This window comes from Dasypus novemcinctus, chromosome 12 (assembly GCF_030445035.2).
Source record: "Dasypus novemcinctus isolate mDasNov1 chromosome 12, mDasNov1.1.hap2, whole genome shotgun sequence".
NCBI classification, from domain to species: Eukaryota; Metazoa; Chordata; class Mammalia; order Cingulata; family Dasypodidae; genus Dasypus; species Dasypus novemcinctus.
Genome location: NC_080684.1, coordinates 91,175,547 through 91,202,573, shown reverse-complemented (window position 1 = coordinate 91,202,573; position 27,027 = coordinate 91,175,547). Strand labels below are relative to the sequence as shown.

Here is a 27,027-nt window from a genome sequence, read left to right as displayed (position 1 = left end):
TTGTTAAAAAGCCACAGGTATCTATTTGGCCTTGACTCTCAGTTAGTCAAACTTGCTAATATGTACATCATCTGATCAATGAAAATCAGGAATGCTAGAAACCCAACAAAAACTAGATCATGTCAAATTTCATTTAAGACTTTAATAAACTTTTTAAGTCAAGAGTTATTAATTTGTTTAATTTTATTTCCTCACATCCTATCATTATTTCTTGCTTTCTGATTTAGGTCCTTTTTAAAAATTTGGTCTGGTTATTTTTATTGTAAGCCACCTCAGATACTTTTGTGAAAGAAGATGGGATATAAATCAAGTAATAATTTAAAAATAGAAATAAAAATTAACTGGGCATGAAAACCATATGCTGAGTTAACTTTAAAAAAAGAAACATACCAAATGTATTTTATAAGATTTATAATCATTGTTTTCCAATTTATAATACTTTCCTTTGAAAAATTGCACAAATTCCAAAATTTGAGCAGACTATAACAGATTTTCCAATTTTTAGGTGTCTGTTGTGAGTCAATAATTTGTCCTTTATGTCTGTAAAGCCATACAGGTTATTAGGAAATTATGTTTATGTTTCTTCCATGACTATGACCCACACTGCATGCTAAGATCCGGTCTAATTTAGCAATGGAGTATTTCAAAAGTGGTACTTAAGAAAAATATTACACATAGTTTTATATAGAATGACATTTTTAATGCCCCCTGGAGATAGCTGAGAACAAAGCTGGAATGTGCCAAAATCTTCAAAGGTTACAATCATCTGAAGAGAACCTGTTTCATATTTGTATTTCTAAGAAGCTACTTTTATGACTTTTGAACACATTGCACAGAAATCTCTGAACACATTTATGATATTCCTGTGGCCTTGACTATCACACCTGCCATACCTAAAGGTCTCCAAACTGCTACGAAGGAAGCCAGGCAGACTCACAAGCTGGATAAGAATCTTGAAGACTGCCTTCACAGTCTTCAATCCCCTTCTTTCCTTAGCTCCTTGTTTGCTCTGTTGCCATGCTACAAGTAACATTTCACTCAAGTTGTGTCAGCTTCATAATGCATACCTTAATTTATCTGGGTAATTTTGGTGTTTATTTTAGAGGTAAGGATGTTTATAACTGGCTAACTTGTGTGCGTCTCCTGGAGTGGTGGTGGTGGGGGGCATGTGGGCAGGATTATTTAGGAAAATGGCTTCTGGCCACTATGACTGCCATAGCTCCTCCATGACTGAGGCAGGAGAAACGGGGATGGATGCCCCAAAATTCCATTCGTGGATGAATCCCTGAATAGCTGAAGAGCTTTGAGCTGTGCTGAAGATCACTTCCCTTTTTGTTTCCAGTGAACAAAGTTAGTTCTTATCTCTAGAACGCCTCTTGCCAAGCCTTTTAATCAGGAACTACAGGAGCCCACTACAGATTGAAAATGGAAGGGGGGGAGGTTTGATCATATTTCCCTCCTCAAAGTAGAAACAAAAACATGATTTGAGGCATATCAATGTAAACAAATATAGTGATCCTCACATCTGTAATTCTACAGAAGCGGAGGATGCTAACTGTGTGCCATGTGAAGTCAAAGCTCAATCCAATGTAAGTTACTGACAACCCACTTTTCTATTCTGAAGAATCCAGCCACTGTGGCAGGCCCTGACAGCTTGGTAGCAGCTACCAAGTTTGTTGGCAAGTTTCCTGGAAAAGTACAAAAGAAGGCAGGCTCATTCCCCTTCTGAGTAAGTCTGGTTCCGGAGAGAGGAAACTTTGGGGAAGGAAGAAATTAAAAAACTCCTGGAATATATACTCCAAATTCCCTATAAATGGTATGCTTGCTCTTGCCTCAAAGCCTTTGTACCAGTTAATTCTCTCACTCTGGAATACCCTTCCTCCCATTCTTCAGCCTTCTCCAACCCTCCAAATACAGGTTGGAGCCCCCCTCCCCCGCTCATGCTCCCATAACACCCAGTGTCTTCTCCCAACTTAGCATTACATTCTGCTCGTCAGACTCCTAACCTCTCAATGACAGACCCCTATCTGGTAGTGTTTAACACAGAAACCACTTGAGAAATATTTGTTGGATAAATAGATGGATCAATGGATGGATATGTGAGTCACTGATATAATAAAAGACAACATCCTGAATGGCACAATTTCACCTGGTTTATTTGGTCCTTAAAATGTGTATAATTTAGTTCCCAGTCTATTCTGAAAGCTGTTCAATTCTAAGTAGGACTAAGATATTGCTAAGCCCATGATGTGAGGGTCTGGAGGAAGATTCTGACCTGGAAGGTGGGACAAACATCAAACATTCCTAGGATTTTTTTCAGGCAGAGATGGGAGGAAGACAATCCAGGCAGGTGGAGTAGTGGAAGAAATTATTTGGAGAACTACAGTGCTTTGATTTAGTATTGGGCTGTGGAGTTCTTTGGCCCTGGTCTTCGATGAGGCATAAGCTCCAAGAAAACAGTGTAAAAGTGGATAGACCAGAGTCAGGAGGCAAGTAACCAGCTTGGGAGCCATTGCAGATGTCAGTGAGCAGTGGGGAGGGCCTGAACCAGATGTCAGGAGTGGGGATGGAAAGGCATGAATCGGACAGCGGACTTGACCCAGTGGTTAGGGTGTCCGTCTACCACATGGGAGGTCCACGGTTCAAACCCTGGGCCTCCTTGACCTGTGTGGAGCTGGCCCACATGCAGTGCTGATGCGCGCAAGGAGTGCAGTGCCACGCAGGGGTGTCCCCCGCGTAGGGGAGCCCCACGCGCAAGGAGTGCGACCCGTAAGGAGAGCCGCCCAGCGCAAAAGAAAGTGCAGCCTGCCCAGGAATGGTGCCACACACACAGAGATCTGACACACAAGATGATGCAACAAAAAGAAACACAGATTCCTGTGCCACTGACAACAACAGAAGCAGACAAAGAAGAAGACGAAGCAAATAGACACAGAGAACAGACAATCGGGGTGGGGGGAGAAGGGGAGAAAAATAAATAAATAATTTTTTTTTTTTCTAAAAAAGAAAGGCATGGATCATTCTAGATTTGTATTAGAACAAACTTCTTAGGCCTGAGAAGGTATGGTGAAGAATGTTTGCCATTTCTCTTCCACTCCCCCTCCCCCCCACCCATTCTGTTCCCACTTCCCTACCTGGATACACTGCTATATTACATAGTTTAGCCTCTCTTGCAATTAGATGAGGCCATGTAATTAAGACTTCTTTAATAAAATAAAATGGAAGTAACTGTGCCACTGTGCCAGGCCAGGGCTTTTCTAAAGTGGGTTTTCTGCTAGCTGGTTTCAGGCTAGACAAAGCCCCAAGGCACTGGTCCTCAGATGTTAGTGTGCATCAGAAACACCTGGAGGGCCTGTTGAAAAAGATTGCTGAGTTTCTGACTCAGAAGGTCTGGGGGGAACCTGGTAGTGGGCATTTCTACTAATTTCCCAGGGGATGCTGATACTTCTGGTCCTCTTTGAGAACCACTCTAGGGTACAATAGACCTAATACTGAAGGTACACGTATTTCCAAATGAACCTCCTTTCTGCCCCAAACATCCTGCCAGAACTGTTTTTAAGTACGAAATGGATTTTTATTGTGTTAACCCCTTACATGTTTGGGTCTATTTGTTACAGCAGCATTATAGACTAGCCTAACTATACAGGAGTGGAGGGAGAAAGAAGATCTGAAGTTGACACCCAGGTTTTGATGCCTAGTTAATTGGGAGGATAGTGAAACAGGTATGGAGAGAAAAATAATGAATTACTTATCACTGCTTCACCAAGCCCTGAACTCCACAAAGACTGGCCCATCCCAAGTCCCATCTAGTGGGAGAATGCCTCTGACTTGGGTTCCTGTGTGCCCAGTCCCCTCCTGTTAGTTGAGTCCTCAACATCGGTCAAGGCTGCATTTGAGTCTCATGAAAGCTTCCCTCATGCCTGCCAAGGTTTAGGTTTAGGTGGAAGGTAAAGTGATTGCTTCTCTCTCTGACCTCCTGCAGCACTCTTAGCCATAGCCCTAATTGTACAGGCATTAATTACTTGTATCTAGAGAGCACTTCACTGTTAACAAAGCACTTTGACCTTTCTTATCTCATCTGATCCCCACAGCAACCACATGAGATAATCTGAATATGGATATGTGCCTATATATGTACATGTATATATATAGCCTCTATTATTCTATGTTTGCTAACATTTATTAAATATTTCACATATGAGATATAATTTCCATCAGTCTTTCAACAAATTCAACAAGGACATTTGTTGAATGACTGGATGAATGAATGTTTACATCTACTATTGACTGTGATACCCAGGACAAGGAATTTCACCTTTTTCAGCCTACAGTTTCTTCCTCCATAAAATGGAGCAATATAATATCTGGCAGTGTTATTGTGAATATCAAGTGAGACAATTATGTGACAGTCCTTTACATATTGAAAAGTCACACTTGGACATTAGCAATTATTATTATTATCCTTCTTACTCTCTCTTCTTTTCCATTACCAAACCTTATTTTGGCATCCAAAGTCTGCAGGATGTGAAGCCAACTTACTTTTCCAGCCTTGTCTCCTAAGACTCCTCTACACTTTAGTGGCAGTTTGCCATTCCCTGTAAAGGCCTCAGGCTTCCCTACCCTATGCATTTGCTCATTTCCTCTGCCCAGAAGGCCCTTCTGCTATACTTTTGTCAGTTGAAATCAAGGTCTAGCTCAAATCCCCCTCCTTTGGGAAGTCTTCCCTGATATCTCCAACCAGATGGAATCTCTCTTTCTTTGGGAATCACGTAACTCTATCTTGCATACAGTTGTCTTTGTGCTTCTCTTATCCTTTTATTGTCCCTTGATGTCAAGGCCTTGACATATTAGTCTGTGAATTTCCCAAAGTTGCTAGCACAAGATTGGGCACATAAAAATTCCTTGGACAGTGGGGGTGTGGGGTGTGGGGGGATTATATACATAAGGTATAGGATTCCAGAGTCAAGATTTTCATTGCATTTTTCCTTTGCACTTAAAGATACTGTTCTAGATATTTTTTTACTCTAATGATGCTGATGGAAGTCTTATATAGATATGAATCTCTTTCCTTTGGAGGTTAACTGTTTTGTTTTGGGGAGCTATTTTATCCTTGATTTTCTTTAATAGGCCTAGAGGTGAATTTTTTTCTTTTTCCATTTTTTCGGTACAGTACTTAGTGAGAACTTTCAATCTGAGAAGTCTTGTCTTTTTTCTATTCTGTAAAACTGTCAGTCATTATTTTTCCACTTTTTCTTCTTTCCTGCTAGAACACTTATTAGATGAATATTGGAATTTCTGGATTTAGCAGCCCTTTCTCTTAGCATTGCTTTTTTACTTAACATTCTTCTATCTGTTCATGTCACATTATTAAAGAATTACTCAGCTCAGTCTTTCCATTCACTAATTCTCTTCCAGTAGTTTCTAAATCTTCTACTCATTTATTGAAAAATTTTCAATAATTATATATTTCCTTTCAAAGATCTTTACTTGATTTTTGTGGGTATGATTTCTTTTTTATTTCTCAAGAGTTCTTTTCAAGTTATCCTACTATCTTCATTTCCTTGGGTATAAACCCTCCCTCTTCTTAAGTTGCGGTCCCTCTTTCATGGGGTTAGGTTTCTTCAGATGCTTGGGTGATCCTTGGTTGCAAACTCACATCATGAGCATTCTGTGCACATCTTAGGCTGCCTGGCCTCCCAATAGGCAGCCTCCAGTAGCAGCAGTCTCACAGCTGTGTGCAGAGCAGCCCTAGCTTGGTTCACGACCAGCGCTGTGTAAATTTCTTCTCATTTCTGGTTGCCATGACTTAGCGTATGGCTTCCTGTCTGCTCACCCTTTTCAAAGATGCTGCTCAGTTTTCTGATTCATAGAGGGTTCCTTTCTTTTTTTCAAGAATGGCTCTGCACTAATTTATGTTTCATATCATTTTAATCATTTCAGTGGTTTAGTTGTAAGGGTGGAGATTTTATTATGTACTTAAGCTCCCACTTGAAAACAGAAGCACAGTAAATATGTACAAATGAATAAATGAATAAATGAATAACTGCAAGTCATCCACAAATCCAGAAAGATACCAAGGTCTTTTGGGGATTGGGAGCAAGATTGTTTTTCCAGAAAGTCCTAGCTTTAAACATCACTCCCCACTCCAGGCCCGGATTTGAGGGACCATTCATTACCTGTAGTACTGAGGCCAGTGTACTCAGGGGACGGGTTGCTGACCGGGGAGGAGGGAGGCGGCACTTCCACAGATGTGGCAGATTTTGCTGGAGAATATGATGGCACTGGTGAAGGGGATGGCGGGGCAGCCTCCGTCAAGATGATCTCTTCTTGGACTTCTGCTATGGATAGAGAAAGGGTAGATTCTCACAGCCAAATTTCATAGCAAGTTGTCTTTAGGGAACTTTTAAAAAGTAATTTTAAAAATGAAAAATCTGAGTCACATCAGTCCCTATAGATGATTTCCCATTCCTATTGTGGCATTCAACTAATTCCTGTACATATACATACCCTTCTAAAAAGGGAAAAGATGTTATTGGCTTCACACCGTTTGATCTACTCACCATAATTCAATTCTTTGGGATACAGAATTAAAGAAACACAGCATAGAAGTAAGGATAAAAATCCAACAGCCAAGCAGGGCAACCCCCAGTGACATGCTGGCTTACCAGTGCTTCCTTCTCCCTTCATGGCTCGCATGAGCTCATTGGCCCGCTCCTGACAGTGCAGGGATTCTAACAGGTAGAGTACGTAGTCATCAAACATCAAGTGAATTAGGTGAAAAGACCCTGATGAGAGAGGTTCCAGACAGAAAGGCAAGTCAAGTCATCTCTGTATGCTCCCTTGCCCTCTCAGCTGCATGTGTTACACTGTGCTGCCATGACCTGTTCTAGAACATTTCCCACTCAATTATGAACTCCCCATGGTCAGAAAGTGCTCATCTCTGCTCAATTTATTAATATGACACCACCAAAAATGGCGCTCACTGAACCATCCATCCAAATGCCTCTGACTGACCTCATCCTCATCAAAGCATTCCTTACTTTGCTCAGCATTTATTGACATAGAGTCTTTTATTTGTATCTTTTCCACAAGCATATCTTATTTCTCCAATGGGATGTTAATGATCTCCATTTTAGGGACTTGGCCTTCAAGTTCATTGTTTTCTACCGATGTGCCTGACATAAATCTGGGAATCAAACTGAAGTTTTAAATTTGCAACAATTGAATTATTTCCCTAAATGTTTCTGAGACTTCATTTAGCACAAGGTTCTTAGAAAAGTAGCTTATTTTGTAAAAGGATATGTGAACAGTCATTTTAAAAAAATCTTCCTCTGTGCCAGTCTGCTCAAAGCCTTATTTCTCTAATCTTTACAATTAGATTACAATACAATGCCTGTAAGGCAGGCATTTTTATTCCTATTTTACATGTCAAGAATTTATGTAAGATGACACAATGAACAGATACTATATTATTCCAAAATCATCTTTCTTATATGTCATGTTGCCACCTAATGGCAGTGGAATGGTCCACACATAGTAGTGGCTCAATTAGTTTCTTCTGTAATCAAGGCCTCCTGGATGCCAGCATTGGAAAGAGGGGCCAAGCCTTCATCTCCAGTCCCATGTTTCCAACTCCCAAAGAGCCATCTCTAGGTAGATATCCTGCTGTCCTACTAAATGTCCAAAATTTCTTGCCCACCTCCCCATAAACTGACTTCCCTTCTCATCTCTTTCTAGGTTGCTTTTTTTTTTTTTTTTAAGAGAACTTATGAGATTCTCTGGCATTTTTCTTTTGATTCCATCATCATCACCATCATCACAGCTACTGTTTGCGTTATTATATGCCAGGAGTTCAGCTAAGCAGTTAACATACTCTCAAATAATCCTTATAACCATCTGTAAGATAGCTGGTATTACTCACCTTAAAGATGAGAAAATGAGTCCTTCTGTCAGTAACTCAGTAAGGGTTTGCCTCAGTTTGGTCTGGCTCTAAAATCTGTTCTAGTTTCCTTATAGATCATCTAGTCCATCCTTCTCAGCCGGGATGGGAAGATCAAGTTCAGATGGTGTAAGTGACTTGGTCCCTGGAAGGGCCATTTCAGTTGGGAGCTATGCCTTTTCAAGTCTCAGAAATAAGGTGACAGGGGCCAGTTAGGGACATTTTGGAGGCCTCCTCCTTGGTAGAATGTTTCAAATTTTCCCAAATTGCACCAAGTTTCTTTACTTGCCTGCCATTCTGCACATACCCACACCCTTCATCTCGGATGATTAATTCTTTTCATCTAGAAAGTCTATGGAGGAAGGCTGCTGGCTTAACATTGTGGGCAGTGGATGCCCAGCAGGTCATGCACATCTATTACTATACCTTCTCTCTATGGAGTCTACCACAGCCTCCAATCCTTGTACTCCAACAGCTCAAGGCCAAGGTCCCCCATCTTGCACTTCCTCCACATTCCTCTTCCATCCCCACGGTGCTGTGTCTATTTCTAAACCCCATTTGGAATTCAGCAAGGTTCAGGTTCTGATGAGTCATCATGAGATGCAGTTTCCAAAACTAAACTTTCCACCACCTCCTGGTAAATGGGTCCTGTGAACCACCAAGGTGGTATGGCACTGTGTGGATTTGCATGGACTCTGGATCAGATTGTCCAGGTTGAGATCTGAGCCCTGCCACTTGGTACTAGGACCTCAGATGAGTAATTTTACCTCCCTATCCTTGTGAATGTTAAAAACAAAATCGAACATCTATTGAGCCCTTGCTTTGTAGTAGCCATTATGCCAACCACTGTAATTTTATTATTGCATTTAATCTTCACCACAACTCTATGATGGGTGATATTCTCCTTTTACAGTTGGGCAAATTGAGGCTTAGAGAGGTAAAGTAGCTATTCAATGTCATACAGTTATAAAATGGTAGACCAGAACTTGAACCCAAGACTGTCTGATTCTGAAATAGCTTTTCAATCATCACACCATTTGTGCTCCCTAAAATGAAGACAATACAACCTACATTATAGAGATACCAAAATGAGGAAAAGTATCAACTCAATGCTTAATTCATGTTAGGTATTATTATTATCTCTAAGGTCTCTTTTGCTGCTAATGTTCTAAGATCTTATGAAATGACCATTTTGTACAGAAAGTTAAAGAAGTCAAAAGATAGCATCAAACAAGTGAAGAAAGTTATGGGAATTTTAAGCTAAGTTAACAAGGATAGAAAGAACACATTATGAAATAATAATTAAGAATGGAAAACCCTGGATGATAAAAATGGGAAACAAGGATCTGTTGAGGTGAAGAAACTTGCCCAAGACCACATTCTTAGAAAACATCAGTGCTAGGATTTCAGGCCAGTACTCTAGGGATATGTGGATTGGGGGCTTCACCTCCTTCATTAGTGGCTCTGATCAATTACCCAATTGATCTGCTTAATTTTCAATCCTCTCTTAAGCAACAAGAGTTTATAAAGCTACTGCTACCTGCCTACTGTTGTGCTAAGGGCTCTGAATATAAAGTAAGTATGAAGTTGAAATTCTTGACTTGACAAAAGCTACAGAATCCTTATTACTCAGAAATAGTTATTATGGTCATTGGGCAACAGATAGTTCAGTGCCAATGGATCACAGCCACCGGGAACAGTGTAACCAGAAGACAGGAAAATCTAAAAGAAGACACAGAAGGCCGATTAGAGAGAGTGACACACATCAAAGGCAGTTATAATTAAGATCCTCTGCGTTCTCTCCTTAGCACCTATCACCATCTACTTTATGCTGTATTCAACATTTATTTTACTGTGTGCCTCCATCCACTAGAATGTAAGCTCTAGAAATGCAGAATTTTTATTTGGTTTTCTTCATGGCTCTATACCCAGTATCTAGAACAGCACCAGGGACACAGTAGAGGCCCAATAAAAATTTGTTAAATTAGTGAGTTGAATGGGCATGCATTGACCATTTACCATATGTACTGGCTAAGCTCTTTTAACTTTCCAGCAACATTATGAAAAAGATATTATTATCATCAATTAATATATGAGAAAAGAAAGGCTCAGAGAGTTTAAACAACTTGCCTAAAGCCATAGACCTAATGAATATCGAGCCTATTATGAAAAAAGACATTAGGATAGACAAAAGGTGATTTTGGTGGTGGTAGTGATGGTTGTACTGTGACACAGTTGACTGCAGTTTACAGAACCGAAGCGTTGCTTTTTCTTATGAAAAGTTTCAAACATATAGAAAAGTATAGAGAATCAAAAATGAACACTAGTATGCTCACCACTCAGTTTTATAAAATCTTAACAAGCTCCTATATTCAAATCAGATATTTTTTAAAAAATATTTTTCATGGGTGGGGAGGATATAGGAACTCTGTACATTTTGCATGGTTTTTCTGTAAAACTACAACTACTCAAGTACATCCATACAAACAAAATTTTTCCAAAAAAACATTGAAGATAAGATGAAGTCCCATGTGTTCCCTTCCTTCACCCCATTCTTTTGTCTCCTTGTTTTCATCCCCAGAGGTAATCACTGTCTTGAATTTAGTGTAGTCACTATTCACACGTGTTTAATACTCTTGTTACATATATTTATATATGTTATATAAATAATGGGGTATTGTTTTATGTTTTCATAAATATAAATTTTTTTGTAAATGGTGTTCTATTTTACACATTCTACAACTTGCTTTTGACACTTAAGGTTTTTTTTCTGTTCTGTCCAAATTGATATAAGTAACTCCAACTCATACATTTTATTTTTTTTTTATTTTTTATTTTTTTTAAAGATTTATTTATTTATTTAATTTCCCCCCCTCCCTTGGTTGTCTGTTCTTGGTGTCTATTTTGCTGCGTCTTGTTTCTTTATCCGCGGCACGGAGAGTGTGGGCGGCACCATTCCTGGGCAGGCTGCACTTTCTTTTCACGCTGGGCGGCTTTCCTCACGGGCGCACTCCTTGCGCGTGGGGCTCCCCCACGCGGGGGACACCCTTGCGTGGCACGGCACTCCTTGCGCGCATCAGCGCTGCGCATGGCCAGCTCCACACGGGTCAAGGAGGCCCGGGGTTTGAACCGCGGACCTCCCATATGGTAGACGGACGCCCTAACCACTGGGCCAAAGTCCGTTTCCCCAACTCATACATTTTAATGGCCATTGTTTGATTATACCACAATTTATTCGTTCTCATTTTGATGCAATTTAGGTTTTGTTTACAATTTTTCACTTTCAGAAACTACCTGCAATGAATATTTTTGTACTTGTCTCCTTGTATTTAGGACCAGAAGTGGAACTGCTGGGTCCAAGAGCACATGCATCTTCAGTCTTATGAGATACTGCCAAATTGCTCACCAAAATTATTTATATTCCTGCTGGTAGTGTATGAAACTTAATATCTGCCATTCTAAGGGATGTAAAATATTTTCTTACTGTTTTAAAATTTGCATTACAATAATTACTAAAATGGTACACATCTTTTCATATTACATGATTTTTATCTGTTTGAATTTCCGCTTCTGTGAATTGCCTATGCAATTTTTCTAATGGGTTATTTGTATTTTAACAATTTAGAGGAGTTTATTATATATTCTGGCTATTTATCCTCTGGTAGTTATACGGATTGCAAAATATGTCTCACTTTCTGTATTTAACTTTGTTTATGGTGTATTTGTTAAAACAAAGTTTAAAATCTCATTGTAGGGAAGCGGACTTGGCCCAGTGGTTAGGGCATCCGTCTACCACATGGGAGGTCCGCAGTTCAAACCCCGGGCGTCCTTGACGCGTGTGCAGCTGGCCCACGCACAGTGCTGATGTGTGCAAGGAGTGCCGTGCCACGCAGGGGTGTCCCCACGCAGGGGAGCCCCACACGCAAGGAGTGCGCCCCATAAGGAGAGCCGCCCAGCACGAAAGAAAGTTCAGCCTGCCCAAGAATGGTACTGCACACATGGAGAGCTGACACAACAAGATGATGCAACAAAAAGAAACACAGACTCCTATGCTGCTGACAACAACAGAAGCGGACAAAGAACACAGAGCAAATAAAAAAAAAAAAAAAAGGAACACACAGCAAATAGACACAGAGAACAGAAAACTGGGGTGGGGGGAGAAGGAGAGAGAAATAAATAAATCTTTAAAAAAAAAATCTCATTGTAGTCAAATTTGGCAATATTTTCTTTATGGTTTGTCTTCAGCTGTGCCTACTTAAATGATTTCCTTTTCCAAGGTTGTAAAGATATCATTCCATATTTTCTTCCAAAAGGTTTACATTTTTTTTAAAACTTAGATGTTTATTTTTAGAAGTTATAGGGAAGGGGTCTGATATTATATTCTTTTCTCTGAAATGTATATCCCAGAACCATTCATTGATTCCTTTCCCCAGTGATATTTAATGTCATCACTGTCACATAAATTGTCTATAGAACCCTCTTATTTTATATAGATAAACAGGGATCTGATGAAATGAAGACAAGTTTCACATGAGTCTGTCTTGCTCACCTCTGTTCATTTCATTACTCTATTGGTCTAACATTATTAGGACTGTCTTTACTTTATAATAAGCCTGAATATAAGTTAAGTAAGTCCCTATACTTTATTCTACTTTCCCTTCAAAATGTCTTTACTATTCTTGGCCTTCTGCTTTTCTATATGAATTTTAAGATAAGATAGTCAAAATCAAAGAGAAAAAAACACATTAAGATTTAGACTGGAATTCTGTTGACTGTATAGATGAATTCGGAGAGAACATCTTTTGGATGATGAATCTTCCCAAACATGAACAAAATATATTTCAAAAACATTTTTTAAATTTGACCTTGAAAGTCTTAAAAAAAAATTTGTTAGAAATATTTCTAAGTACCTTTTAGTTTCTGTTGCTATTATGAATGATGTGTATTTATATATATATATATATATATATACACACACACACATATAATTACATATATATTAAATTACACATTTTAGTTGATAGGAAGGCCAATGATTTTTAAAAACTGAATTCAGTAACCTGGCTGAATCATTATTCCTTCTATTAGGATTCTCTTTTCTTTGTTAGTAATCATAACATCTATAAATAAATATTTTGTGTTTTGCTTTCCAATTCTATTTCATTTTCATTTCCTATTGCATTCGCTAGGACCTCTAGTACATGTTTATAAGAAACAGTGTTAGAAGATATTCTTGACTTATTCATGATTTGAATGGGAAAACTTCTAGTTTCACCATTAAGTTTGATGTTTGCTGCAGACTTTTTGATACTCTTTAATATAGTAAGTAAATTTCCTTCTATTCCTAGTTTGCCAAGAGTTTTTAAAAATCATGATAGCTGAATTTTTTCAAAAGCACTTCTCCTTATCTGAAGAGATGATCACATGATTTTTCTCCTTTAATCTGTTAATGCAGTATATTAATTTTCTGACTTTGAATCATACTTGAATTCTTTGGATAAACCATGTTAATCATGATTTTTAAAAATTCATCACTGGGTTCAATCTGCTACTATTTTACTTAGAATTTTTCAACTATATATTTATGTCTAGTTGAGCGACAATTTTCTTTTCCTCTACTCTTCTTGTCAGGTTTTGAAATCAGAACCAGATTAGGTTCATAAAATGAGTTGTACAGCTTTTCTTCTTCTTTTTTAAAAAATTTTCTGAAACATAGATATAAACTAAGGATTTATGTTTTAGCAAAGCTTGCCTATAAAATCATTTGTGCCTGATGTTTTTTGAGGGATATATTCATTTACTGTGATTACTATTTATTCTTATTTCTACCATCCTATTTTATTTTTTTAAATCATCCTTTTCCTATGCTTCTTATATATTTTCATTTCTTACCACCTCAAATTAAGTTTCCATATTCTTACATTTTTCCTGTAATTTATGATTCTATTGTTTTAGTGATGACCCCTTTATTAACATATATTCTCTACCTTTATTACTTTAAACTATATTTTTTCTAATAAAGTCTAAAGTTTAGTATTTCTAATAAGACAGGGACCTTAGCATACTTTAACTATTCCTTGAAGATCTTCTTTCTGCTACCCCCATGCTATATGTTTCCTAGAACTGTAGTTTAATCTTTCTTAAACACACAAAAATTAGTTTCTTAAATTACAATCGTTAATTAAATTACTCATTTATTTTTCAATTTCTCTAATCTTAAAACAGGTCCCCCAAATTCTTTGACACTCCTTCCATCAAGAATTGGGGGTCTATGCACTTTTCCCTTTAATCTTGTCAGGCTTGTGCCTGTGGACCAATAGAGTATGGAAGAAGTGGTGCTGTAAAACTTCTTTCTTTTTCTATCTGTTTGTGTCATTGTCTTTTTAGTGTGTTGCTTCACTGCACAGGGGCCTGAGTCTCTCCATGCAGGTCTGGGATGCTGTTTTTTCTTTCTTATTTTCTTTTTCTTTTTTTTACAAGGAGGTCCCAGTGATTGAACCCAGGTCCTCCATATGGTAAATAGGAGCTCAACTGCTTGAGCCACAACCACTTCCCCTGTACAACTTCTGAGACAAGTCTTCCCCCATGGAATATTGCACATGGAGCTCTGAGCCACCAAATGAGTTCGCCTAATTTGAGGCCACCTTGCTGAGCAGAAACTAAACTACATGGAGAAGCTATGGGTAGGTACCCTGATCAGGCACCTCATCTTTGAGTTATCCCAGTGCAGGCAGCAAATGTGATTGAAGCCTCCAGATGATTTTAGTCCCCAGCTGTCAGTCCAGTCATAGCCTTTACATCTTCCTTCCCAAGGTCCCAGATATCATAGAGCAGAGGCAATCCATCCCTGCTGAGCCCCATCCAAATTCCTGACCATTGAATCTCTAAGCATAATAGAATGGTTGTTTTAAACCACCAAGCTTTAGGGGTAATTTGTTATGCAGCAACAGTAACCAGAACACCATTGCTTCTTATATTGCAGACCTAACCTCTGGCTTTATTTTGTTTTTGTTTTTTATGCTGAAATGCATCCTTCACCAGTAGTTGTTTTTTTTTTAAGTATAGGTTTGTGAGTACCAAATTCTCTTAGTCTCTTTATAACTGAATGTCTTTATTTTGCTCTCTCTTGAATAATAGTAGACAGTTCTCTCATCCGAATGCTTAAAAGGTATTATTCCTTTGTTTTCTGATATCTGTTTTTACTGATGACAGTCTAATTATCGTTCTTTTTCCTCATAGCTCTAAAATTTTTTAGTTTAATCCACCAATATAGATTTTTTTCCTAAATAAATGTGGATTAAACAAATTTGCCTAAACCTTTTTTTAAGCATGCATTTGAGCCCATAGTATCTGTCCATGGTATTTGTCTTAAATCTGGTGACAGCAAAAAGCACAGGTTTTGTGGTTAGGCATATTTGTTTTTTTAAATAGAGCTCTAACACTTGCCACCTTGATTTTCAGCAAGGAACTTATCTGAACTCAGTTTCTATCTCTGCATAAAGGTTACTATTAATTTTTGCCTTGTAAAGAGTGAGAATTAAATAGTAGCATGTGTATCTTAATGTTTGCTGTAATAATTACGATTAATATCTTGTCTTTGCTTTATTACTGTCTGTATAATCTTAGTCAAGTCCTTCAACTTCTACCTTGGCCTCCTCGTCTCTTATACTGAGGGCAGTTATGCAGACCTTCTGGAGTCATTGTGAAAATTAAATGAGGAAGTGCCTCATATAATGTCCAGAATAAAGACATTATGATTATTATTCAATTCTATAATCTAGAAAGGTAGAAGAGGTGGTGGCAGCATCGCATAGCAGAGAGAACCTGAGCTCTGGCATGGGAAACATTCCGGGTTGAACTGTGGTGTGTCACTTGGCTGTGAGTCCTTAGGCAACTCCCTGCTTCTCTCTGGGTCTCTGCTTTCTCCTGAATGCAGAGAGAGCAATACCTTCCTCCTAGTGGGTGGGAGAGACCTGAGTGAGACTGCAAACGTCAGATTCCTGCAACTTAGCGGACTGTGTAAAAAAGAGCCAGGCCAGGGCGTCTAATGCAGGGAAGCAGACTGGAAGTCTCTGGCCATCACCTCACCCCTCTCCTTGACAGATGCCATGGGGGTGCCCAGGCCTTTCCTGAATGGGTGAGCTTTTGAAGCTATGCCAGGAAGAAGGCATGTGAAAACGTGAAAGCACAGATAATGATGTGCAATCCTGCTCCCTAGGTCATCAGACCTGGGACTGCATTTCAAACAGTTTTATGCCAAAGTACTTCCTGGAACTATTGTTGCCTTCCTAACCATTCCCAACAGTGAAATAAGTGGACATGGGGGGAAAACAGAGTGAAAGCTAACAGCGCCAGCAGCGACTTGGGATCCAGGTCTCCAATGAACTGAAATCAGATCCGTCAACTGAAAATATGTTTGTTTTTAATAGAAACTTGAGTTTGCTCAGCTCTTTTAGGACTAAAAGTTCATTGCCTGCTAGCCCACCTTTGCTGACTAATTTTGCTAGAAACTGCTGCTTGCAGCAAAGAAAGTCTGGCTACTTTAGTTCACAGCATAGGTTCTTTCAGTGAAAAGGAATTAGGGAGAAAAGAGTGAAAAGGAATTAAGGAGAAGAAAGGAGTCAACTACCTTTGAAAGAGACTGTTCTGGGAAGAGGTGATGGAGTCCCCCACAGGGTCACTGTGATATTCCACACGATCATTGTAATGGTCAGCCTGCTACGCTAACACACAAACCGCACACCCATTCATGGCGACAAGGATCGTGTGGGAGTTATAAGATATATAGAGCCAGCTCCTAAGGCTGGGAGAGGGGGCCAGGGAACAGAGGGCTCTTTTTCCTAATTAGCTGTTTTCATACAGGGAACACATGACCCAAACACAACCACCAGCTGTGTCTTTGACATATACAGGCAGAAAGGGGGAGCTGAGCTTTTGTCTGCCGCAAATTCTTTCAACTTGCCTGTCACCCCAAGCTGCAGAACTCAACAATGAGTCAGAAGAGTAGGACCATTTCAGATTGTTTGCTAAATGGACTTGGAGACAGTCGTTTGGAGACAACCCTCTCAGGGTTGAAAAATACTGTAAAAGTGAAATTGGGTTAATATTGCTTACTTTGCCAGTTACCTTAATTTTCAGTATATCTTAAAATAGTTTTTGTATGGTTCAAAAAGAAGGAAACATATTTTAAGGAATCATAATTCTCAGTAATCAATCTAACCTAGTCATAGAGCCTCTAATCGTTCTTTCTGTCCAACTTCTTTTTATCACATTGGCAGTTAATTTAGTAAGTATATTGCAAAACAAATTACTTTCCCTGTCTAATAAATGGTACTTGATAGTATACATTGTCAGTTAAAAATCAATGAATTGAAAAATAAGGGATAAAGCAAGGAAAGGACATGCACTTTGTCGATGTATATGTGTGTGTTTGCAATATTGTTGATTTTGAAGCAGTGAAAAATTCTCAACATTTTTAAAAATCATTTTCTTAACTGAAAGCAGTTATGCACGAATGATTTTCTCAGAGCTGGAGGTAACATGTGTGAACACTAAGTATGGTGAACTGGAAGTCATCAAAATGCCATGTCTGATGGCACTGCCCAGGTAGCAGTCACTAAAGCATTTCCATATACAGCTCAAAGAGAATTTCCATCTGTAGCCATGGTGCAGGCAGGTTCAGAGAACTTTCCAATGCTGAGATTAAAGAAATCTACAACAAAACGCTTCTCCGACTGGGTAAACACAGTCTTTCATGGACAGAGCTGTTTAGAAAAAAATAGTGCCTTCTTTGTTTCACCACATATTCACTTCGTTGTATAGCACAACTGGAAAATGGTGACAAGACCATAAAAAGCTAGATGGAAAAGTGTCAAATTAAACCCACAGCAAAAAACCCAGAGCTGATCAGCTTAATTGGAGATAATGAGAAACGAAACCACATATCTACTTGCAAAGTAAATAGAGAATTAAAGCAATTACCCAGAAAATTTACCGACAGCCCTTTACTGAAATGCCTTGAAAATCAACGCCAAAGTGTTTTTGGATAATGCCTAATGTCCCACCTCACTCTGCTAATGATGACCTGGCCTCAACGCACACTCCATTCTTTCCAGTGACAAACAGAAAACTTATGTGCTACAATGTAGCATAGCATTCACCCCAAATTGGTGATTAGGTAGCTGCTGGCAGACTATTATAAGGAACTCCTGGACAGAGAGTTCAAGTCCTGCTATCCTGGAAAGCAGTATATAAGGACATGGGGTAGGGACACCTCCTGGAGGGGATGAAAACTCCAGGGATCAGTAAAACAAAAGGAAGTAAACGCAAAAATCCTGTAAAGAAAACTTGAGACAGACCACCTACAGCTGGAATGTCAATCAAGCTGTTGGCAAATGTTAGCTACTTAGAGGCTTCTTAAAGTGGCCTGTCTTGGAAAGACCACAACTATGGAATTCTACAAAATCGTCCTGGGAAAGCAATCACTGAGGACATCTGGCAAAAGGAGGTGCGCAGCCACTGCTATTTATTCCCCCTTTAAACTTAAAGAATACTATCATGGTGCAAACCTCTTATCTTCAGATTTTATATTTCCCCTTAGCAGGCAATGTCATATTTCTTCCTGAAAGTCCTCACAAGGTCAACTCCCACCAGGAAGACATATGTTTCAGGGTGAGCTCCTGGTGCCTTGGAGATGGCAGGGCAGACAGTGGTTGACTCCAGAGAGATGGATTCAATGCACAAAGCTCAGAGAAAAAGTGTTTGGACTTGGGGAGGGCTGGGGAGGAAGCTTACCAAAGCTGGGGGCACTATGCAAGGTCATGTCTCGGATCACCCTTGTGCCAAAACAGGACCACATCAAGAGGAACTGCTGGGCCACTTTCTTCAAGGACCCTTGTCTCTTGGCAGCAACCTATAAGAAAGTGAACTGTTTAAATAGTTTCATAGTTCAACTTGACCTTTTATTTATTACTGTCTCCTTGAAAAATGGCAGGAAAGCTTATGGGTCCCCATGTTCAATGTTATGGAGCAATGGTTTTTTACTTTTTTTGTGTTTAGTATTAAAAATACACTTGAAAATTTAGATCTTATGCAGAACCCAGGGTACACAACAGATAAAAGAGAAGCTGATCTGACTGAATCAAAGATGGAGCACTCAGGGTCCTGCCTCATGCCACCCCCCCCCCCCCCGCCATCTCCTGAGAGCCCCCTGTGAGGCCCCTCCACAGAAACCTAAGTCCCCATGGTCTGCTGAGGAATATTCAGAGCGCTCACCGTGGGGCTCTGTAGTAAACAAGTGCTCACAAAGGCGAGGGAGGGGCTGCAGTTCCCAAAGCTGCCCCTTTGGCCCCAGCTTACCAACCTTCACAACACATCGGTCCACCATGGTATCCAGCCACTCAATATAGGACTCAATAGGAGACTGCTCCTCCAAGAGATGGTCAAACTCCTGATACACTGTCAAACAAAGAAGAACCCCACACGAATCACTGGAAGTGTTTTTAAATAGGGGTACATCTTAAAAGAACATGGAAAAAAATTTATATAACAGAACTCCAATGTCCCAAGAGGACGTTCAAGGCTTTATAAAATGCGCCCGAACCTAATTTTCCAGATTCACCTTCCATTCATGTGAATACTTTAAGCACTGGCTACCCCATATTACTTGCCATTCCTCAATAAGCCTGGCTTTGTTATAACCATAGGCCTTTTCTCAAGCAGTTCCCTCCTCTTGGACTGTCCTTAATTTCCTCCTTTCAGCCTGGTTCTTCTTGGCCCAAATGAAATAATCCTTCTGTGAAATCATTTTAATCTTCCCCCTTTCCAGCAGGATCAATCACTCCCACTTCTATGTTCCCATGGCACTTTTCTTATCTGTATCTACCTTTATTATAGCACTAACAACACTGTGTTATAATTAGGTATATGTGTGAGTGGATGTGTGTGTTTGTGTCCCCACTGGCTCCTTGTCCGATATCTTCATTAAAATTACCTAGCACTTCTTATCCAATAAATGCTTGTTTGAAAGAGTGAATGAATGAATGGGCAGGGGCATTGTTTCTTGTGCTCTGCCCAGTGGCAGGGCACATTTGATAATTCGTATGTTCTGAACCACATTAGGCGAGTAATTTAATCAGCCTCTTTGTGCTCAGCATGCAGTAGGTACTTAATAAATAGTTGATGGATAAATGAAGCAATCTCTCTATCCTTCAGTTTCCTCATTAGTAAAAGATAATAGCACCATTTCACAACCTGTCTTCAGCTACAAGTCAGATAAGAAGTGATTTGTAATTAATAAAGCATTATAGAAAACCAAACCATCACTGTGGTGATTTTCAATTTGAAATATCACTTTTTAATAAAGTTTTTGTGTTTTTGTATGTGGAGCTCAGCAAATCAAACCACAATTCAAGATCCATACATTTCTACTATTTTCATTCATCTGAGCAGGTTTTTTTTTCTTGTTTTGTGGGATTGGACAATTTTTTCTCTCTTAGTTGATCACAGCTTGTAAGAGATCATCTTCTGGAACCAGAAGACCATAGCACTTTAGTTGATTTCGTTGTTCTATCTCCTTTTACAGATGGGGAAGCTACGTCTTAAGATGAGATGACCTGCTCAAAGGCAGATGGCAAATCAGTGACAGAGCAGGGAATGGAACCCAAGTCTTTCAATTTCTCTTTGGTGGTGTTTTCACTCTTTTTTATACTGTCTGTGTATTTCAGCTATTGTGTTTCATTTAATGATGGTGGTGGTGTTGGTGGTAATAAAAATGCTAACAGCTAACATTTATTGAGTGCTTGCCATGCACCAGGCACTCTTCTACATACTTAACATGGATGTACTTGTGTAACCTTACGAAAAGCCCTAGAAGAGGCACATCATGAGGACAGGGATTGTGTCATTGTCACTGTGTCACCCCAGCACCTACAGCAATGTGTGATACACAGTAATTGTTCAATTGTTTGTTGAATGAATGAACAATCCAAGGAGGTAGGTACTATTTTTATGCCCCATTTTACTAAGAGGAAACTGAGGCACTCAGATATTAGTAATTTTCCAAACGTTTAGCAGTTAGTGAATAGTAGATTTTTTTGTGCTGCCTCTGGGGAACGATGCCTGGCATTCAGGGTCACATGCAGAGCCTTCTGCATGACACGTGAGCTGCCCAATTGTACCAGAACCCTTTTCCCCCCGCAATGCTGACATATGTCCCCTTAAATCGGTTAGCCTTCTGATTAGGGTGGACCAATTTACCAGGAGCAATAAGAAGGAGGGGATACCAAGGAGGATAGGGTGGGAATGTCATTTAATTGTTTACCCAGATGCTGTTTCCTTTCTTTTTTTTTTTTTTTTTTCACAACACCAGAAAGACCCAGGCCCTGGTGGAACATCTTACACTGGATGATGAGTTTCCGGTGCTCATCACGAGAGTCCTCCATGGTGTAAAGCGTTTGCTTGGTGATGCTGTTCAGGTCCACGTTCCTCCAGTCTTCCAGCATCTGGAAAGTGATGTCTGCACTGTGGATGACTGTGCGAGATGCCTACAATCCAATCCAGTCAACTCGTTAGCTCAAGTGCTTGGGTTAAAACCCCTTCCCTTTATTTCCTTTCATGCCTCTCTAATGGACCTGTTTATGGCATTATGCAAACTACTTGGAAACTCAGGAAAACACAATTTTAGGAAATCAGCAGATCACAGCAGAGCTTGGAGAATCGGTATCCTGTTTTCTGCTGTGGCTCTCCCCTCCACCTCTCTTTCTCAATAAGAAACTGCTGAAGTGGCCCAGGCCATCCCCAGCAGCTTTGGTCTTGACCCTGTGGAACAGTGGGGTGAAGCTCAGGGAGCTGTAAAGCTTTCTGATGCAAGGTCGTGCCCGCGAGCTCTGGGCGTAATAACCCGCATGTCTCCAGTGCCTGAGGAGTGAAAGGCCCAGAGACAAGAATGTGCTTGCTACCCCTGGGCCTATGATAGACTGAATGCCATAAAATTTTAAGTGTGTATTTTTCATGTGGCAGCATTCTAAAGCAGTTTAGGGTCTAGTTTTCTGGGTTGGAGGGGTTTGTTTTTAATATAACTATAATGATCAAAACAAGTATGAATAATTGAGATGAGAAGAAAGAGATACTGTTTATGTCCTAAGACCCAGTTGTTTATTGGTGTATGTGTGCATGTATGTATATATTTAAATTGTGGCTTCTGCAAAAAACCTTCATTCATTAATAAAACTTGAATTCACAAGCTGGAACGATATTTGAAAAAACATCACCAAGTTGGAACAATACTGATAAAAGCTAGGTAAAACATTTCCAGGATGATTTCCTTTTCTTGCATGTTTTCAAAAATGTTTTTAATAATATTCTTAAAAGATTTCAGATGCACATGGACCGTATAAGTCTCCTAATGCTTATAAATTTCCAGACGAAGGCAAACTACTGACAACCCCTTTTTACTCGCAACTGTCCAAGCACGAGTAGATCCTACTTAAATAACTGTAGAGTTCATTTAAGGATTCTCCGAAGATCAGACAGGCCTAAAATTAAATTAGATCAGTCTCTCACAATAATGAAAACAGCTGAAGGTTCAGTTCAGGAGTTCTGGATGCAAACTTCCTAGTTCCAGTCCTGGCCTTGCTGCTGAGAGCTGATTGATTTGAAGCAAGGAAAGAAATCTCTCCTAGCCTCAGTTTCCTGATCGATAAAATGGAGATATAAAAGTACCTATCTCTTAAGGAGGACTGCTGTTGAGGTGCCTTGAGATACTGTTTGCAAAGCAGTGAACGGAGAGAGAGAGCACAAAAAGGAGGCTGTCATTTGGTAGGTTCACTTTGCAGTAAATTGTACTGCTGCCTCTGGGTCTTTGCACATGCTGTTCCACTGACTGAAAGGCTCTTCGCCCACCCCACCCTGGGCATCATGACATCTCATGTACTCCAGCTTACATGTCACAGCTATGGAAAGGCCTTCTCCAACCACTTTATCTAAATAGCACCTGAATGCCCTCTAATTCTCTATTTCTACTGGGTTTCCTTCATAACAGCACTTTAGATTATTTTTTAGTTTACTTTTTTTTGCTGCTTCCCTCATTAGACTATCATGTCCATGAGGGTACATGCCCCTAAGCATAGTGTCGGGCATACAGCCTGCACTCAAAAAATTTTGTGGAATGAATGGTCGAGATGTGAATGCCACGCTCCTTGCTTAATGTACCCAAAGGATTTAGATGTTCACATCTTGGGTCTAAGTATTTGGGGGTGACTTTTCAGTTGGATGTCATTGAGTCTGACTTGCTCGTGTGTGCTCAGGAACATGCATTGGGATCTTAGCTAAGACGCCCCATCACTTCACTCACGAGCGCTAACCCCAGCCCTCTGGCTCATCCAGGAATGTGTCTGAAAGCTGTCAAGTGAGGATCAAAAGGTGGCATGTGCAGATTAAATTATATACTCTGTGGAGAAAGTGGAGGGGGAGTAAGAGTGTGTGTGCGTGTATGTGTAGGCACACATGATGCTCTTTACCTACACGTGCACTAAAGGGACAAAGTTTCCTCCTAAACCTCTCAGCCCCACAGGGAGGTACCAAAACCATGTCTAGTTCCCTGAATGCCCCAAGACCAGCTCTTCCAAGCTGAGGAAAGAACCAGAAAGCCAGATTGGCAAGTGCCCTCGGAAATACGGCAGTGTGTATTTCACCAACATTCGTTTTCTTCCCCGAATCTCTCAGACCCTTCACAGTCCCCGGAACAATTCATGGGTGTGGCCTCAGTACCAGCCTGCACGAACCAGTAGAGTTTCCCTCTGGTCGCCAAACCATCCCCTGTGCCATTTATGTCAGGGGCAGGACAGGAAGAGTGAGGTGTGTGGGGTGGTGTTTTGTACTTCCAGGTTCAGGACACTTTAACCAGAAACCCTTCTCTCCCACCTTGACCTCAAGTAACCAGCACCAACCTGGAACCTACGGTACTTTATGGAAAAGGCTGAAACCCAAAGACATAAAGAGAGCCTGGAGGTGACCAACAAGAGTGAGGCGGGCCAAGTGTAAAAAAGAGTGGGGCTTGGAGGAGGACAGTGCCCTGAAGAGAAGCCTGCCCCTCCAGCTGATTGTGGCCTTGGGGAAATGCACCTCTTGTTTTGGCAGATCTTGACATTTTTTTCAAAAGAACCACACCTTTGGGTTTTTAGCTGTCATCTCCCAGTTTCAAACGTTAATGACCAAGTCAAAAAATATTTGGACAAGTGTGAGTTAAACAGCATAGCCACCAAACATCTTAGAGCCAGACTTGTTCTGTGGCCACCAGTTTGCAACTTCTACTTTAATACTTGAGTGTAATGATAACGGGCTGTCTCATCAGACTTAGATTCCCTTCATCAGCAAAATTAAATAGATGTGCAAAGTTCTGTGCCATCAAGTCCTATGAATAGCCAAAGTATAACCACTGAGTAGATAGGGGCATGGAGTGGGATCTTTCCCTTTTTGCTTCATACACCCTTGAAATGTTCGAAATTCTTTTATAGTAAGCATGTCTCTTTCTTGCTCAAAATAACAAATCTGGGAGAAAAACTACAATTGGGCAAATATTTAATATACTACATGGCTTTGAACTCTTGTCTGACACCACAAACAAATCACCCTTTTTACTTGTTTGAATAATTTACCTCAGTGGTTTGTAACTGGGGGCAATTTTGTCCCCAGGCAACATCTGGCAATATCTGGACACATTCTTGGTTGTCACAATGGGGGTTGGAAGGTGGGGGGAGTACTACCAGCATCCAGTGGATGTTACTCACTACACGTCTACCATGCTCAGAACAACTCCCCACCACAAAGACTTAGCTGTCCCAGATGTCAATAGTGCTGAGATGGAGAAAACTCCATTTAACTTAAGGGAAACACAATCGTGGCCCTAGATCATATATTTGAAAGGTTAAGGGGCAAGTGATGTCAGAAATTTCATATTTTATTTGAAACCACTTACTGATTGGCTAACATTTTATTCCTTATCTGTAGAAATTCAAAATAGTAGTGAGAATGCACCATGAAGCACACATGTCCCAAACAAAGCCTACAAGTAGTGATTTTGTAGATCTGTGCCTCATTTGCAATGACTCGGCAGTGGTGAAAACACATAACAGAGGACATCTACCTGGCAAAGATGATTTAGTGATGTTTGCCGTCTCAGAATTTGGGAAAACCTTCTCGACACTGCAAGAAAAAAAAAAAAAAGAGTTAGTTTGAAACAGCTGCATGCTCAACCTTCCTTAATCCTACCTTGGATTTTCCAAGGCAAAATTAAACAGTAACTCTTATTTTTCCTAAATTGTCTCACTGTTCAATTCCCCTTTTATGCACCCACTGACCAAACCCTGCATTTAATTCTTTGCTCTCCCATTTGGACTTTGACTACCCTTTCTGCACGGCAATATTTGGGGCACATATTTCAAAGTCACGCATATGCCACGCCAGCAGGTGTGAGAAATTGTGGCGTCAATCAACCGTGAGTAAAAGCAATTATTTACTTGTCTTTCATTTCGCTAATTGCAAGCTCAATCACTTTTCCCCGTAAATAATTGCTTTGAAGAAGCCCCTTTAAAAAGTAGTAGTTCTAATAGAAAATCTTGATTGGGCTTTAGCGGTGTGCGAAGGCTGGAGCGCTTTTGAATATGGCTCTGTGTTTATCATCTACCATTTTTACCAAACGATCTCCACAATCCATTTCTGTGTTCTGATGATAGCTGCAGTTAGGCAAAGCGGTTTCCTATGCTGACAGAGCCCAACTGAGAGAGGCCGATAATTTGGAGTGATTTCAACGCATCAAGACATGTGCCTGCCTTTCCACGATCATTGTTTCCCAGTCGGATTAGCCTGGTGTTTGTCTCCACCCACTTGCACATTCTCCAAATGCATCCCGAGGCTCCCTGGGAAGAACAGCGTCCTCCAGGCACCCCTAGGTAGGAGCTCCAATACACCTTCTTGCTACCGACTATTTTCTTTTCATTGTGGCAAAATATATATAACATAAAATTTGCCATTTAAACCATATTTTAACTTTTTATTTTGAAATAATTTCAGATTTATGGGGCAATTGCAAAAATAATAAAAACCCCATAGAGAGAACTCCAACAGCCCATCTTCCCTCCCAGATCCACCAATTTTAACATTTTGTTGCTTTTGCTCTATCTATCTATCTATCTGTCTGCCTATCTATATCTATCTATCTTCTGAACATTTGAGCACGTATCACACTGTTTGAACACATAATACTACCATTTGCTACCAACTTTTAACAGCTTTGCTCTATCAGCATACTTAAAATGGGCACAGGACATTCTTCTCATTAATTTTTGAACTGGCCAATAAATGTCAGAAATTGCCCTAGGATTATTCTAATTTGTACTCAGAGCTGGCTTGATTTGAAAAATAGGGTGTGGAGTGGAGGAATGGGGGTGGGGTGGGGGCAGATGAACTTCTAATTTTCCAGGCCGATCAATCGTTAATCCTTCTCCTTAATTACTTTTTCTTTAACTTTGTGATGTGGAATTTAGTGCTTATGAAAAGAAAAGAACTGAGAGCCGTGAAATAAAGCAGGCTCTATCAATAGGTGATGGGCAGCCTCAAAGCACAGCTGAAAGAACCCCCTTTGCCTGTGGAGAGAGGGTAATTTGATCTCCTTCATTTCCCTCTCTGGCACTTACTTTGGGCAAGAATAGCAAGCTGTATTCAAATAGGGCTTTAAGAAACATATATTCTAAACCTTTGTTTTGCTTAAAATCATTTCATCTTTGTTTAATAGCAACAAACGAGCTGCTCATGAGTCTTCCCAGAAGTACAGACACATCCAGGCAGAAAAATAGAACTAGTTTTCTCAGGCAAAACTAATGCTAGCAGAGCTCAGCAAATAAAAGATTCACAGTCCGAATCCCCTTATGAGAAATATTAATTTGGCCTTCTAATTAGGCAAGGAAGTAAATACTCCGGAGCCCTGCAGCTGTTTTCTGTCCCTTACTACTACCATTTTGTAGGCAGGAGCTTCCTGGAAATCTCAAAGCTTTGGGGTCAGACTTACTAGCTGTGTGGCTGTGACTTTGGGG

At 40.1% G+C, this 27,027-nt stretch overlaps 1 protein-coding gene across 3 annotated transcripts in view; it reads right to left on the bottom strand.

The window, feature by feature from the left end:
• Positions 1–27,027, bottom strand: part of RFX4 (regulatory factor X4) — a 180,286-nt gene that overhangs the window by 17,793 nt on the left and 135,466 nt on the right. For 2 of the 3 annotated variants that reach the window (XM_058308667.2, XM_058308671.2), the window contains 6 exons: positions 25,083–25,141; positions 21,339–21,483; positions 19,302–19,396; positions 18,734–18,851; positions 6,666–6,785; positions 6,177–6,338 (listed from right to left, as the gene is read on the bottom strand). In XM_058308667.2, coding sequence (XP_058164650.1) covers positions 6,177–6,338; positions 6,666–6,785; positions 18,734–18,851; positions 19,302–19,396; positions 21,339–21,483; positions 25,083–25,141 — 699 coding nt within the window. The remainder of the gene's footprint in view (positions 1–6,176; positions 6,339–6,665; positions 6,786–18,733; positions 18,852–19,301; positions 19,397–21,338; positions 21,484–25,082; positions 25,142–27,027) is intronic. The other variant, XM_058308668.1, reaches the window with a different exon arrangement.